The sequence below is a fragment of the Mustela lutreola genome, chromosome 15 (genome assembly GCF_030435805.1).
Source record: "Mustela lutreola isolate mMusLut2 chromosome 15, mMusLut2.pri, whole genome shotgun sequence".
In the NCBI taxonomy this organism is placed as follows: Eukaryota; Metazoa; Chordata; class Mammalia; order Carnivora; family Mustelidae; genus Mustela; species Mustela lutreola.
The window spans coordinates 5,152,197-5,166,238 of record NC_081304.1 but is presented as its reverse complement, the minus strand read 5'-3'; the positions used below and the strand labels follow the sequence as shown (position 1 = coordinate 5,166,238).

Genomic DNA, 14,042 nt, shown 5'->3' with positions numbered 1-14,042 from the left:
GGAGGCGGGACGACGGAGGCGGAAGAGAGCGATGCCCGCCCCGACGGCCTGACGGGATCGTGGCGGACTCCGCCATCGACGGCCCGGCCCGCGGGCGTGAGCCACTTGTTGGAGCGCGCCTGCGCGTGGGCTCGGGTTTCTGAGTCGCGGCGGGCGGGGCTGAGGGCTCGTTCACGCGGGGAGACCAGAGCTATTGCGGTCTTTCCGGGGCAACCCCACTTCTGGTCCCCCGAGGGCGGAGGACTCGGAAATGCTCCCCCCCACACACACACCACCTCCTGCATCCCTGCACCGGGGGTCCAGCTCACGTCCCAAGCGGGCGTGAGGGTTAAGGGCAGGGACGGTTGGTTCTGGACTTTGGGTTTCGGGGTGTCTACCTGCCTGGGTACTCGGGAGATGCGGTTCCCACGTAGCCACAGGAAGCGCTCCACCTGTGAGGGACACCCCTCTGCGCTCTCCTCTGGTGTCCACCCTGAGAAAGCCATGGCCAGAGGAAGCGCTGGCCGGGTCGGGGATCAGCAAGTGAAGACCCAGAAGTTTCTACGCCGGGTCTCCATTTGCTGGTCCCCGACCCGGCGCAGAAACTTCTGGAACTGCCGGGGACCTATGCCTCTGGACTTTGGAGCGAGGACTCCAGCAGTTCGAGGGGAGAAGTTGAGGCGAGGGAGGCTGAGTCCTGCTTCTCCAGCCCTGGCTCCTCTCTTACTGGTTGGGAAATGTTGGGCAAGGAACAGTGTCGCTCTAAACCTTTCCCCTTCTCTGTGAAATGGGGATAACCAATTAAGACGGTTTTTATGAAGATGAAATGAGGCAATTTAGGGGAGCCTGGATGGCTCATTCGATTAAGTGTCTGCCTTCCGCTCAGGTCATGATCTCAGGGTCCTGGGATCTGCCAGGGTCAGAGATGGGTTCCCTGTCTGCTTCTCCCTCTGCCCTTCCCCCTGCTCGTGCGTGCACACTCTATCTCAAATAAATAAAATCTTTTAAAAAAAGATTTTGTTTATTTATTCACAGCGAGAGAGCGCGTGAGTGCAAGGGAGGGAACACAAGCAGTGGGAGTGGGAGAGGGAGAGGCAGGCTTCCTGCTGAGCAGGGAGCCAGATGTGGGACTCCACCCCAGGACCCTGAGATCACGACCTAAAGGAAGGCAACTGCTTAATGACTGAGCCACACAATCCTCCTTCAAATAAATAAAATCTTTTTAAAAAAAGAAAAGAAATGAGGCAATTTAGAGTCTCTATTCCGTGTCACAATCACTAGGGAAATGCAAATCAAGGCCACAATGAACTATCACACCCATTAGGATGATTCCTATTTTTCTTTATTTTTGGATGGTTACTATTTTTTGTAAAGATTTCATTTATTTGAGAGAGAGTCCACAAGTAGGGGAGGGGCAGGGGAAGAGGGAGAAGAAAAAGAATAAACATAGAATAGAATAGAAAAAAAAAAAAAAAAAGAATTGGGAGTGCCTGGGTGGCTCAGTCTGTTAAGTGGCCGCTTTCAACTCAGGTCATGATTCCAGGGTGCTGGGATTGAGCTCCGCATCGTGCTTCCTGCTCAGCGGAGAGCCTGCTTCTCCTGCTCTCTCTGCCTGCCACTCTGCCTATTTGTGCTCTCTCTTTGTCAAATAAATAAAAACCTTTTTTAAAAAAAGAATTTTAGGGGCACCTGTGTGGCTCAGTGGGTTAAAGCCTCTGCCTTTGGCTCAGGTTATGGTCTCAAGGTCTTGGGATCGAGCCCCACATCGGGATCTCTGCTCAGCGGAGAGCCTGCTTCCCCTTCTCTCTCTACCTGCCTCTCTGCCTCCTTGTGATCTCTCTCTCTCTGTGTCAAATAAATAAATAAAATCTTTAAAAAATAAAAATTTAAGGGACACCTGGGTGGCTCAGTTGGTTGGACGACTGCCTTCGGCTCAGGTCATGATCCTGTAGTCCCGGGAGCGAGTCCCGCATCGGGCTCCCAGCTCCATGGGGAGTCTGCTTCTCTCTCTGACCTTCTCCTCATTCATGCTCTCTCTCACTGTCTCTCTCTCAAGTAAATAAATAAAATCTTTAAAAAAAATAAAAATTTAAAAAATTTAAAAAGGATTTTAAAAAAAGGAAAAAGAAATTTTTTATTATTAAAAAAGTAATAATAGCATGTATTTGTGAGGATATGGAGAAATTGGAACCTTGGTGTGCTTTTGGTGCACATGTAAAGTGGTGCAGCCCCTGTGAAAAACAGTATGACCGTTCTTTGGAAAATTGAGGAATTATGATTTGATCTGGCAATTTTGTTTCTGCGTGTATATCCACAGAATTGAAAGCAGGTCTCCAAGGGGGTATTCCTACATTTACATTCATATAAGCATTATTCACAATAACCAACAGATGGAAGCAACCCAGTGGCCCTCAAGGGATAAACAGAAAGTGGTATATCCATAAGCAGAATAATATTAAGCCTTAAAAAGGAAGGAAATTCTGACACAACCTCCAACATGGCTGAAGCTTGAAAATATTGTGCTAAATCAAGTAAGCCTGTCTCAAAAAGACTAACATGATAGGATTCCGTTTGTATGAGGTATCTACTTTGGTCAAATTCATAGAAAGTACAGTGGTGGTTGCCAGTAGCTGGAGGCAGGAGAAATGGGGAAATTCATTATTATTTAGTGAATACAGAGTTTCAATTTTGCAGGATTAAAGAGTCCTGGAGATTGGTTGCACAACAATGTGAATATGCTTTTTTTAAAATTTTATTTATTTTGAGAGAGAGAGCGAGAGAGAGCATGCGCGCAAGTAGGGGGGAGGGGCAGAGGGAGAGGGAGAGAGAGAGAAAATCTCCAGCAGACTCCCTTCTGAGTGCAGAGCCAATCAAGACATGAGGCTTGATTCCACGACCGTGAGATCATGACCTGATCCAAGAGTTGGACACTCAACCGACTGAGCCACCCATGTGTCTTTGCACATACTTAATATTAGTGAATCCTACACTTTAAAATAGCCAAGATGGTGGGGCGCCTGGGTGGCTTTGTGGGTTAAGCCTCTGCCTTCAGCTCAGGTTGTGATCTCAGGGTCCTGGGACTGAGCCCTGCATCGGGCTCTCTGCTCTGCGGGGCGCCTGCTTCCCCCTCTCTCTCTGCCTGCCTCTCTGCCTACTTGTGATCTCTCTCTCTCTGTGTCAAATAAATAAATAAAATATTTTAAAAAATAAAATATCCAAGATGGTAAACTGTACATTTTGTGTATCTTACTACAATGAAAAAAAAAATCCTAAATAAGTTTCAGGGCACCTGGGTGGCTCAGTCAGTGGAGTGTGAGACTCTGGATCATGTTGGGTGTAGAGATAATTAAAAAAGATAAAATAGCTCTTTGCTGAGCTGGGAGCTTGCTTCTCCCTCTGCCTGCCTCTCCCCCAGCTGTGCTCTCTTTCTCTCTTTCTGACAAATAAATAAAATATTGAAAAGTAAATAAATAGAGGTATCTAGGTGGCTCAGTCCTTCAGTGTCTGCCTTCAGCTCAGGCCATGATCTCAGGGTCCTGGGATTGAGACCTATATTGGGCTTTCCACTCAGTCTCCCTCTCCTGCTCCCCCTGCTTATATTCTCTCTCTCTCTGTGTGTGTGTGTCAAGTAAATAAAGTCTTTAAAAATAATTTAATTAATTTAAAAATATAAATAAATAAATAAAATCTTGGAAAAAAAAAAAAGTCTCCCGAATGTTCTTCTACAAATGAATGCATAAATAGAATTGGTATAACCATACAATGAAATGTTATCTGGCCATAAAAAGCAATGAAGTACTAATACATGCTACAAAGCATGTGAATCTTGAAAATATTACGCCAAGTGAATAAAGGTGCTCAGAAGACCACATATTGTGTGATTCCATCTATACGAAATGTCCAGGGGCATCTGGGTGGCTCAGTTAGTAGAGCATCTGACTTTTGGTCTCAGGGTCATGGGTTTGAGCCCCATGTTGGCTGTAGAGATTATTTAAATAAGTAAGTAAACTCTTAGAAATGAAAAAAAATCTTAAGAAAATAAAATTTTAAAAAATATATGAAATGTCCAGAATAGGCAAATCCATAGAGACAGAAAGTGGTTGCCTGGGGCTCGGGGTGAGGGTTGAGATTGGAGATCTATGGCTAAATGGCCCAAGTTTCTTTGGGGAAGAACATTCTGAAGTTGATTGTTGTGATGGCTGCATAACTTTATGAGTATATTTAAAACTAAATGCACCCCTTAATTGGGTAAAATGTGCAGTATGGGGATTGTATTTCACTAAAGATTTTTAATTCAGGTGGTGTTAGTCCTCTAGTCAAAACTCTGGCAGTGGCTTCTTTTTTTGCTCACACTAGAAGTCATGAAGCAATGAAAAAAGCCCTGCATGTCTTGTCTGTCACCTCCTCATCTGCCAATCTCTTTCTTATTCATCAACTCAAGCCATAGGAACTTCCTTATCTAGGGACATAGGCACACTCCGGCTTTGGGATCTTAGCACTGACCACTCTGTCTGGAATGTTCTTCCTGTAGAATTCTGCTACTCTGGGTCCCTCACCTCCTTCAAGTCTTTGTTCAAATATCACCTTCCTAATGTGGTCTGCCTGGCCACCTTATTTTTATTTTATTTTATTTATTTTTAGTAGGCTCGTTGCCCAGCGTGGAGTCCAGTGTGGGGCTTGAACTCACCATCCTGATATCAAGACCTGAGCTGAAATCAAGGGTCAGATGCTCAACCGACTGAGCTACCCTGGCTACCAAATTTTAAATTGCACCATCTCCACCACCATGGTACTCCCAGTTCCCTTACCCTAATCTATTTTTCCTGCAAGTACTTATCAATTTGTAATAGGTTAATAACTACCTTGAGTTATGTTTATTGTCTGTCTCCTCTGCTAAAAGGAAGTTCACGGAGGGCCTTGATCTTCCTAGAGCTAACTGGTATATGCTAAGGACCCAGAACAACGTCTGGAAAGGGGTAGGTGCTTAATGAATGCTTACTGAATGAATGAATGGCAAGCGTCTCATCATTATGAACTGCTTTTGTCTTTCTATTTGGTGAAGTCTGGCAGGGCAGGGGTGTGGATAAGTGTTCCCTGCCCAAAGGAGTAAGAATAGGGCTTCAGAGCTGAAATCCTGGGGTGGGGGGTGAGGGGTGGAGAGGAACAAGAACTTTCCACGCTGGGACCCAATGAACAGGGCAGGGAAAGGTACAGTGGCAGCAGGTGGTGATTTTCAGAGTTGATCGCTGAGGGGGGCATGTGGGTCATTCTATAGAAACACCAACCATGCCGAGTGGCAAGGGCTGGATGCTTAATATGTCAAAATTAGAAACAATTATTTGTTTTATTGCGATCTAAACACCCTCATGGCCATGCCGGAAAATGCTCCTGGAGATGGAACTCTGCTCTCTTGTATTTCCTTCATGTTTTCCCTTTTTGGATCTCTGACTCGGGCAAGGAGACAGGAATTTGATTCACTGAGCGAAATTCGGCTCACTGGCTTCAGGCCACACATCTCGTTCCAGGCTCACCAAAGTCCCCGGAGGTGCTGCGATCCCACAGTGCTGAGTGAGGCCCAGCGCCCAGTGCCGTCCCCTTCGCCAGCTGTGGAAAGCCGCGGCCCCTCGGTCCACCTGCGTCCCTTGTCACTTGCCCGCCACCCCTTAGGGGTCCCCCGGCCCCGCCTAAGCCAGCCCGGGGAGGCCCCGCGCTCCGGCCAGGCTGCGGGAGAGGTCTGCGCGGTCCCAGGCGGGCGCTCCCGGCTCTCCAGCGCACACTCAGGCCCCAGGGGTCGGTCCCCCCGCCACTCCCGCGTTCAGCCCGGAGGTCGGTTCGCCGCTCTGCAGCGCGGCACAGACCAGCTCCGGGGGCTGGAGCGCGTGGACGACGCGGGCGGGCGGAGAAGCCGGCACCAGCGCGGCCCCTGTCCCCGGCGTGGGCCACCGCACAGCCCTCCCCCCCCCCCCGCGCGGCCGGCTGCTGCGGGGGCCCATCCCACCCCTCCGGCTGCTCGCTCCTCCCCCTGACCCCGGCGCACCCCCACCTCCCGCCCCAGCCAGGAGAGACTCGCTCCGCCCGCAGCTCCGGCGACTCGCGCGGGGCGCTGCAGCGGCTGGAGCCGCCGGAGCTCTGCGCTCGCCAGAACTCAGACGGCGCCAGGAGCCCGGGCAGCCTCGGGGTCGGGGCCGCCATGAATGGCTCGGGTGGCCCCGGGGCCGAGGACGCGAGTGAGGCGGGCGGCAGGGACAGCTGGCAGCCCGAGGCCGTTATCGTGCCTATGCTGTTCGCGCTCATCTTCTTGGTGGGCACCGTGGGCAACGCGCTGGTGCTGGCCGTGCTGCTGCGCGGCGGCCAGGCGGTGAGCACCACCAACCTGTTCATCCTCAACCTGGGCGTGGCCGACCTGTGCTTCATCGTGTGCTGCGTGCCCTTCCAGGCCACCATCTACACCCTGGACGGCTGGGTGTTCGGCTCGCTGCTCTGCAAGGCTGTGCATTTCCTCATCTTCCTCACCATGTACGCCAGCAGCTTCACGCTGGCCGCGGTCTCCCTGGACAGGTGAGCGGGCGCCGTGGCGGCCCCTGGGGCGGGAGCGGGGGTGGTCGGGCACCCAGGTAGGGGCTGGAGAAGAGAGGCGGGACTCGAGGCTCAAGGGGGGGCGCGCAGAGAGTAAAAAAAGGACACGAAGAAGGCAAAGGGACTGGGAGAGAGTGAAAGACAATCAGGAGTGGAGAAGGAAAGAGGAATAAGAATAGGCGACTGCGGTGTCCCTCCGTTAGGTGTGTCCTCGGGCTCCACGCTGCAGACCTCGGCTCTCCGGCGCCGCCGGTGCCCGACCAAGCGCGGCGTTTCTGGGCACATTGCGGTTTTGCGTGCTTCGTCTCGCTTGAGTCCGGTGCCCCTGTGAGGCCGGGGTGGGAGGGATTACTGTGCCCAATTTACAGATGAGATCGAGTTCAGAAGCGACTCATTCAGAGTCTCCCAGCCTGTAATCGTGTGCGCGGAGCCAACGGTCTGTCTCCGGGCGTCAAACTCAGGCGCCTCCACCTCGCTAGCCTCCATCCAGTCCACGGTTTGCTCGTGGCTCCGCGCAGTCGTCTCTGGTCCGGATTGCGGAATTTGGGTCCTTCGCAGGAGCCCACACCAAAGTTCAAGCGAACACGTCCGAGGGTCCCTAGACCCCCACCCCCCTTGCCCCCCACCTTCAGGCCAAGGGAGAGGCGAGGTCCAGAGGGTCTTCTTTATCGTCCCCGTTGGAGCTTGGAAGCTCCCGGATGATTCCTGGGGAGGAAATCTGGGACTGACTCTGGTATCATCCCGGGCCCCTTCTACCCCCACGTCCTCCTGACCTCCCCTGGACAGGCAGCGAGGTGAGGCCACCTCCCTCACATACCCCGCGGTTCCACTGAGCGCGGAGTGTGTCGGTTCCGAGAGCGCTGGTGGGACCCATAGAGCGGCGGCTCCTCTAAGCAATTCCCTCGCGGTACCTGGCGATGTCTCCAGGCTGTCCGCTACAGCCTCGAGGCGCCTGGGACCTACGTCTCCCGGCACCGTCACTGCTGGGTAATCGCAGCCTCCCGGAACTCCGAGGCCGGTTCAGCCTCGGGGTGCCTTGCCGGGTGCAGTGTGACTGTGGTCATGGAGCAGATGAGTGGCCTACACGCCCGCTTCGTCCTTCCTGCTGCCCGGTCCCGCCCCACATCTCAAAGCAGCTCCCGGCGAGTGCCATGCGACCGGCGAGTGCTGTGCGGCCGTGCGCTAGGGACCTTCCTGGAGAGAGGGTGAGGGCTTCGAGGTGTAAGGGTCCGGCCCTACCCCCGCGAATCCACCTGTTCTGTTCACCCGTCTCCCTTCCCGGCCCGACCCACAGGTATCTGGCCATCCGCTACCCGCTGCACTCCCGCGAGCTGCGCACGCCTCGCAACGCCGGGGCTGCCATCGGGCTCATCTGGGGGCTGTCGCTGCTCTTCTCCGGGCCCTACCTGAGTTACTACCGCCAGTCGCAGTTGGCCAACCTGACAGTGTGCCACCCGGCGTGGAGCGCGCCGCGCCGCCGCGCCATGGACCTCTGCACCTTTGTCTTCAGCTACCTGCTGCCCATGCTGGTGCTCGGCCTGACCTACGCGCGCACCCTGCGCTACCTCTGGCGCGCCGTTGACCCGGTGGCCGCCGGCTCCAGCGCCCGGCGCGCCAAGCGCAAGGTGACGCGCATGATCATCATCGTGGCTGCGCTCTTCTGCCTCTGTTGGATGCCCCACCACGCGCTTATCCTGTGTGTGTGGTTCGGCCGCTTCCCGCTTACGCCCGCCACCTACGCGCTGCGCATCCTCTCGCACCTGGTCTCCTACGCCAACTCCTGTGTCAACCCCATCGTCTACGCGCTGGTCTCCAAGCACTTCCGCAAGGGCTTCCGCAAGATCTGCGCGGGTCTGCTGCGCCGTGCCCCGCGCAGAGCCTCGGGCCGCGTGTGCATCGCGGCGCCGGGCACCCGCGGCAGCAGCGTGCTGGAGCGCGAGTCCACGGACCTGACACACGTGAGCGAGGCGGCCGGGACCTCCGCCCCTGTGCTGGCGACTCTCAGCAGCCCGGCCTTGAGCCTGGTACCCGGCCCGTCCTGGCGGGACCAAAATGCCTCCAGCGGCATCCCGACAGTTAATACGACCTGAGGACACTTGGAGAGTATGCTCTGGTGTTCAAAGGATTGGAGAGAGAGGTCGGGGATCTGGGAAGGAATCTCATCTGTTAATAAAATACGCAAAATTTTTCCCATGCAGTCAGGCGCTGTGTCTTGGCATATCTTATGAGGCTCCGTGGTCTGAAGCCTCTGGGACTTCACGGGGGAGCTCCGGTTGGATGGGTGCACGGTGCTTTGCTGATCCACGGGGAGGGAGGGTGGCCCGCATGGAAGGCAGCCAAGTGAAAGTCCCCGTAGAAATCCCTGAGAGGGGGAAGAGCAGGATGGCCCAGGACCCCCGCAGTGGCCATCCAGAAGCACTCGGCATTTGTTTTTCTCCTGTTTTTGTTTTTCATTTTATTTTTTTAAAACATTTTATTTGACAGAGAGATCACAAGTAGGCAGAGCAGCAGGCAGAGAGAGGGGGAGAAGCAGGCTCCCTGCTGAGCAAAGAGCCCCGATGAGGGGCTTAATCCCAGGACCAGAGCTGAAGGCAGAGGCTTAACCCACTGAGCCACCCAGCCGCCCCCCCCCCACCCCGGCGCAGGGAATTTGTAGATCACCGAACCAGTAGCCACCTATGGGACAAAGGCAGGCGGAGTGTTTAAGTGCCCCGATAAGTGGGTTGATGGCCAAGCGCAGACACTATGTGTGTTCCCAGGAACACTGATGTGCCAGCAAGTGGCGGGTCCCTCCCTGCTCCCAGCTCTCTGGGGCCCCTTCTGAGTGTCCCCAGCCCAATCCGTGCCCACCCACTTTGGGCCTTGAGGTTTCCTTCTCTGGCTTCAGCTATGTGGGGTCAGGTCTGCATTTCCAAAGGGCCAGGAAAGTCGCCCCCTCCCCCACCAGTCCTCCACCAGGGCCCCCAGGAGCCGTTCTAAGTCACCACTAGGCTGGAGGGAGAATGCTACAGGGCTCTGCTCCTGAGCTAGCCTCTACCCTGCCCTAGGTTTGTCCCACTCCTGGAGTTCTTGAGCCTTTCAAGGCTTTTTGCGTGGAATCAGTTCAGTGTTTGAGGGGAGGCAGGAAAACTCTCAAAGGCGTACAGACCTCACGACGTTGAGAGCAGGGCACTTAAGCAAGGGCTTGACTATTTAATCATGTAGAGACCCGCTACAGAAACACAGGAAGCCCTGTGGCATCTGCCCAGATCAGAAGGACTGGGGAAAGGTGTGTGTGTGTGTGTGTGTGTGTGTGTGTGTGTGTGTTGGAGGGGTGGAATCTGTGCCTGCCCGGTCCTCTTGGCAGTCTTTGAAAGGGGCAGATTCCAGGTGGTGGAAATGGAGCGGGGCAGGGAAGCCTAGGCAGGTGCAGGGTGGGCAGGGCTGGGTCCTGTGCTTTGTCTTCAGGTGTTTGCGGAACCCGGGGTGGGACGCCAGCTCCAAGGGCCCAGAGCCTTGCACAGGGCACCTGCCCCTAACTGCCCAGTCTCCCAGAGAAGCAGCTGGAACTGAGGCAGCAGTTTGGGCTCTGCGGCTCCATTCAGCCTTCCATGCAGCCACTGACCATGGCTTTGCAGCTCCTGCTGCTCCATTCGGCCTTCCTTAGGCTCAGCTCCAGGGGACCCTTGGTCCAAGGGCGTGGCTTTCGCTCGCCAACAGTTGGTAGGTGGAGAGTGTAAAGTCCTTAAGCTTTGGGATTTGGATCCCAGGGGACGCACCCAAATGACCTTGACCTCCTTCAGCCTGGCCATCCTTCTTCGACTTCAGCTGGCCCCAGGAGGTTCAGGAAACCATCCAGATTCCAAACAATGGGAGTGCACCCCTGCTCGTGGACGTGCAAGTGTTCGTGTCCAATGTATTTAACGTGGTAAGTGTCCTCTGGCCATGGAGGGAAGCAGGGCCCAGGCGCTGAGTTGGGGATGGGCCAGGACAGCCCCAGCCAGTGGTGGGGGCTCCTGCTTTCTCTTGTCCCATAGCGCTGACCCCCGGGTGACACACTGCCCCCTCCCTCAGGACATCCTGAGGTACACAGTGTCCTCCACGCTGCTGCTTCGGCTGGTGAGTACCGGGGGGCAGGGAAACTGGGATGGGAGAACCTTCTCTTTGTCCAGCTCAGAAGTGCGGGTCTTCATCAAAGCCAAGCCAAGTGGCTTGTATATATATGGGAGCGGGAGGTTTAGCGGCTTCTTTATGTCCCCAGTCCTGGCTGGACACTCGCTTGGCCTGGAACACAAGTGTCCACCCACGGCATGCCGTCACACTGCCCTGGGACTCACTCTGGACTCCGGGACTCACTGTTCAGGAGGCGTAAGTGGGGCGGGAGTTCTCAGGCCAGGAGGCCCCTCCCTGGTGGCCCCCAGACCACAGGCACACCCCCTGCCTCTGTCCCCCTCACCCTCCTGGAACCGGGATGGCAGGAGAGGGCCGCTGGGCCAGGCTGGGGTCTCCCCTACCTCCCCTTCTGAGAAATGACCAAGCCTCCAGCTGCGCTATCTCCCCTCACCAACAGGCTTTGGGTGGACTGGCAGGACCAGAGCCCGCGGGCCCGAGTGGACCCCGACGGACATGTCGACCTGTATTTGGCCCTCACCACGGAGACCAACTGCGACTTTGAACTCCTCCACTTCCCCAGGGACCAGAGCGACTGCAACCTCAGCTTCTATGCTTTCAGCAACACTGGTGCTGACAGGGCAGGAGCTGGGGGTGGCGGGGAGGGGAGGGGAGAGGAGGGGAAACCTCTGGCGTCCAGTGGACAGGACATGGGGGCAGCCGGCCTGTGTTCACACCGGTCCACCCTAGGCTTAGGGGAGCTGGAGATATCCTAGAGCAGACAGCACACTTCTTCCGTGCGCCTCTCAAACAGCGGCCCGCTTCCCAGCTCTCCCCTGCTCCGGGCTGTGGCCCCCCCACAGCAGCTGCCCTCAACAGCTGGGCCGCTTGTGTCAAGTCCAGAGCCCGAGGCTGCTGCACCCACCCAGTAACTAGCCCGCAGATCCACCGGTGCCGTCCAGCTCGGGGCCAGAACCCCCACCCTTGCCTCACATCCCTCTCCCCTGGGAAATACTGCAGCTGCCGCCCCCTGAGGCTAACATGGAAGGTGTGAGCAGATACACTGGTGGAGTCCAGACCACGTCCCCCTCCAAGAAGTGGGGCCAAGTGCATTTAGTTGCACAATGAAAATTCACCTCTGAATCTGAGAAGGCCCTTCCCCTGGCTGGAGAGGATGTGGGGGGTGCCCAGCCCGCACACAGAGTGTGTTCACCTCCTGGTCGGCCTCCAGCCACCGTCAGAAGTCTCCACCAGCCCTGGATGCCGGCTAGTCCCTGGCGCATACCCCCAGAAAGAGAGGAGGGAGGGGCCGGGGCTGCCTCTTTCCCCCTTCCCCACTCTCCCCTGCCTCCTTCCAGTGCTAGAGCTGGAGTTCCGGGCCCATGCAGTGAACGAGATCGTGAGTGTCAAGAGGGAATACGTCGTTCGGGACTTGAAGACCCAGGTCCCACCCCAGCAGCTGGTGCCCTGCTTCCAGGTGACGGTGAGCCTGGCGTGGCTGACAGAGAGCTGGTTGGGGGGGGGGGCAGGAAGCTGTGGTCAGAGGCCACAGTGCCGCCTTTTAGCCTCCCAGACCCCGTGCGCCCTCCAAAAGCCCGGTCTTCCTTCCAGTTGCGCCTGCAGAACACAGCGCTGAAGGCCATCATAGCTCTGCTGGTCCCTGGGGAGGCGCTGCTGTTGGCGGACATGTGTGGGGGGCTGCTGCCCCTCCGGGCCACCGAGCGCATCGCCTACAAGGTGACCCTGCTCCTGGGCTACCTTGTCTTCCACTCCTCCCTGGTGCAGGCCCTGCCCAGCTCCTCCTCCTGCAACCCACTGCTCAGTAAGCCTTGCCCCCCTCACCTGGCCCTGTGTGTGTGTGGGGTTGCTCTGCTGAGCTCCTGGGGCACAAGGGGTACAGGCCTGGCCCTGACCTCCCCCCCACCGCCCGCAGTTTACTACTTCACTGTGCTTCTGCTGCTGCTTTTCACCAGCACCATGGAGACTGTGCTGCTGGCTGCGCTGCTGGCCCGGGGCAACCACAGAGCCCAGAGCAGCCCTGGCCCAGCCCCGAGAGGGGAGGACCCAGGGCCACATCCTGAAGGTGGGCAGGGACCCCTGCCCGGAGCAGGGGTAGAGGGAGGAATAAGGCCAGGAGCATAGCTGGCAGGCTGCCCACTAAGGGCTGAGACCGGGGATCCCTAGGCTGGGGCTCCCTGCCTTCACTCTGCAGGCTCCCGGGTCTGTCCTTGGAAGACCCAGGTATGGAGCAGGAAGCCAGGATAGCTTCCCTAAGGGCCCAGGTGACCTCAAACTCCCAGAGATAACCTATACCCCTCGCAGCCTCTCTACAGGGGTGCTTCTTCAGCTCCAGGTGGCCTGAAATGGGCCAGACCCCAACATTCATCGGTTGTAAATCGAAGAAAGGGAGAGATATGGGCTGACAGTCCCCAGGGTTTGCCCTCCTGCTCTGGGCCAGCAGGCTGGGTGAGTCCTGAAAACCTGCCTGCCTCTTGCCCCACCAGAAGCTCCCGGAGTGAACGGGCCGAGGAGGAGCTGGCCCGAGGCCGTGGACCGCATCTTCTTCCTGGCCTATGTGGTGGGCATAGCATGTAGCCAATTCTCCTTCATTGGATTCTGGATGTGGGCGACGTGCAAGTCTGAGCCAGCCCCTGGCGAGGTCATACCCCACGGCGGGCAGCCCAGGCTGTAGAAGGGCCGGCCCGGGGCTGCAGAGACCCATGACAGGGCCTCTGGAGAGAGGGGGAGGAAGGATGACTCTCTTCCCTAAGCCCGGAGGATCCCAGGCCACCCCGAGTTCTTCCTTCTGATCGCAGGCAAGCAGAGTGTGAAATAAACCCGTTACCCTCAAGGGTCTATCTTTGCTGGGCTCAGCTGCTCACTCTTGTCCTAAGTCGGTGGGGCCGCCACTTTGCGTCCAATCCCCACTACACTCTTGAACTTGTCACCTACCACTGTGCACTAGTGATGTGACCCCCATTTCTGCAACTACGGTTGCTCGGCCTTGGGCCCCGCGGGGCACTGGGCACCAGGAGACAGGGGCCGGGGTCAGGCCATGCAGGGTGGCCAGAGCTTCTCAGAATTCTTTTTGCAGTGTGCGGGAACCCGGAGGCGCAGGGAGAGGCACTCCTGCTCCAGCACCTGGGGGATGCGTGGGAAGCAGAACACCCCGGATTTTCAGGCCCACGGGTGACGGGGAATACATTTTCTGCACTCAATCCATGAGCAGATTAATCCTGCTTGCTTTTTCTCCATGCCCTTTGGCTGCGCTGTGGCCTGCCCCTCTGGGCCCTACCCACGTTTTTGGGCTAGAGGGGGCATTCTCCACCCCCAGCTCTGACCCAGGCCGGAGATGGGCCGTTTTCCCTCCCACTCTTGTACATATGAGGGCCCTTCGT

At 56.5% G+C, this 14,042-nt stretch overlaps 2 protein-coding genes across 3 annotated transcripts; both read left to right on the top strand.

Annotated features, from left to right (window-relative positions):
* Positions 1 to 6,041: 6,041 nt before the first annotated feature.
* On the top strand, positions 6,042 to 8,743 carry GALR2 (galanin receptor 2). 2 transcript variants are annotated; one of them, XM_059150325.1, is made up of 2 exons: positions 6,042 to 6,537; positions 7,850 to 8,743. In XM_059150325.1, the coding sequence occupies exons 1-2, from the start codon at positions 6,170 to 6,172 to the stop codon at positions 8,643 to 8,645; spliced, it is 1,164 nt and encodes a 387-aa protein (XP_059006308.1). In that variant the 5' UTR covers positions 6,042 to 6,169; the 3' UTR covers positions 8,646 to 8,743. The 2 variants fall into 2 exon arrangements, with proteins under 2 accessions (XP_059006308.1, XP_059006309.1); XM_059150326.1 differs by lacking the exon at positions 6,042 to 6,537 and adding an exon at positions 7,388 to 7,760.
* A 1,288-nt stretch (positions 8,744 to 10,031) lies between these two features.
* On the top strand, positions 10,032 to 13,500 carry ZACN (zinc activated ion channel). The gene is made up of 9 exons (XM_059150354.1): positions 10,032 to 10,257; positions 10,338 to 10,462; positions 10,609 to 10,653; positions 10,796 to 10,902; positions 11,105 to 11,274; positions 12,003 to 12,127; positions 12,256 to 12,466; positions 12,578 to 12,727; positions 13,149 to 13,500. The coding sequence occupies exons 1-9, from the start codon at positions 10,146 to 10,148 to the stop codon at positions 13,334 to 13,336; spliced, it is 1,233 nt and encodes a 410-aa protein (XP_059006337.1). The 5' UTR covers positions 10,032 to 10,145; the 3' UTR covers positions 13,337 to 13,500.
* Positions 13,501 to 14,042: the final 542 nt, after the last annotated feature.

Bases quoted from the DNA above. Each gene is read 5' to 3' on its own strand.
- GALR2 (XM_059150325.1), top strand. From the start codon at position 6,170: ATGAATGGCTCGGGTGGCCCCGGGGCCGAGGACGCGAGTGAGGCGGGC. The intron at 6,538-7,849 runs GTGAGCGGGCGC...CCCGACCCACAG, and splicing joins GCCGCGGTCTCCCTGGACAG to GTATCTGGCCATCCGCTACC.
- ZACN (XM_059150354.1), top strand. From the start codon at position 10,146: ATGCAGCCACTGACCATGGCTTTGCAGCTCCTGCTGCTCCATTCGGCC. The intron at 10,258-10,337 runs GTAGGTGGAGAG...GACCTCCTTCAG, and splicing joins CTTTCGCTCGCCAACAGTTG to CCTGGCCATCCTTCTTCGAC. The intron at 11,275-12,002 runs GTGCTGACAGGG...GCCTCCTTCCAG, and splicing joins CTATGCTTTCAGCAACACTG to TGCTAGAGCTGGAGTTCCGG.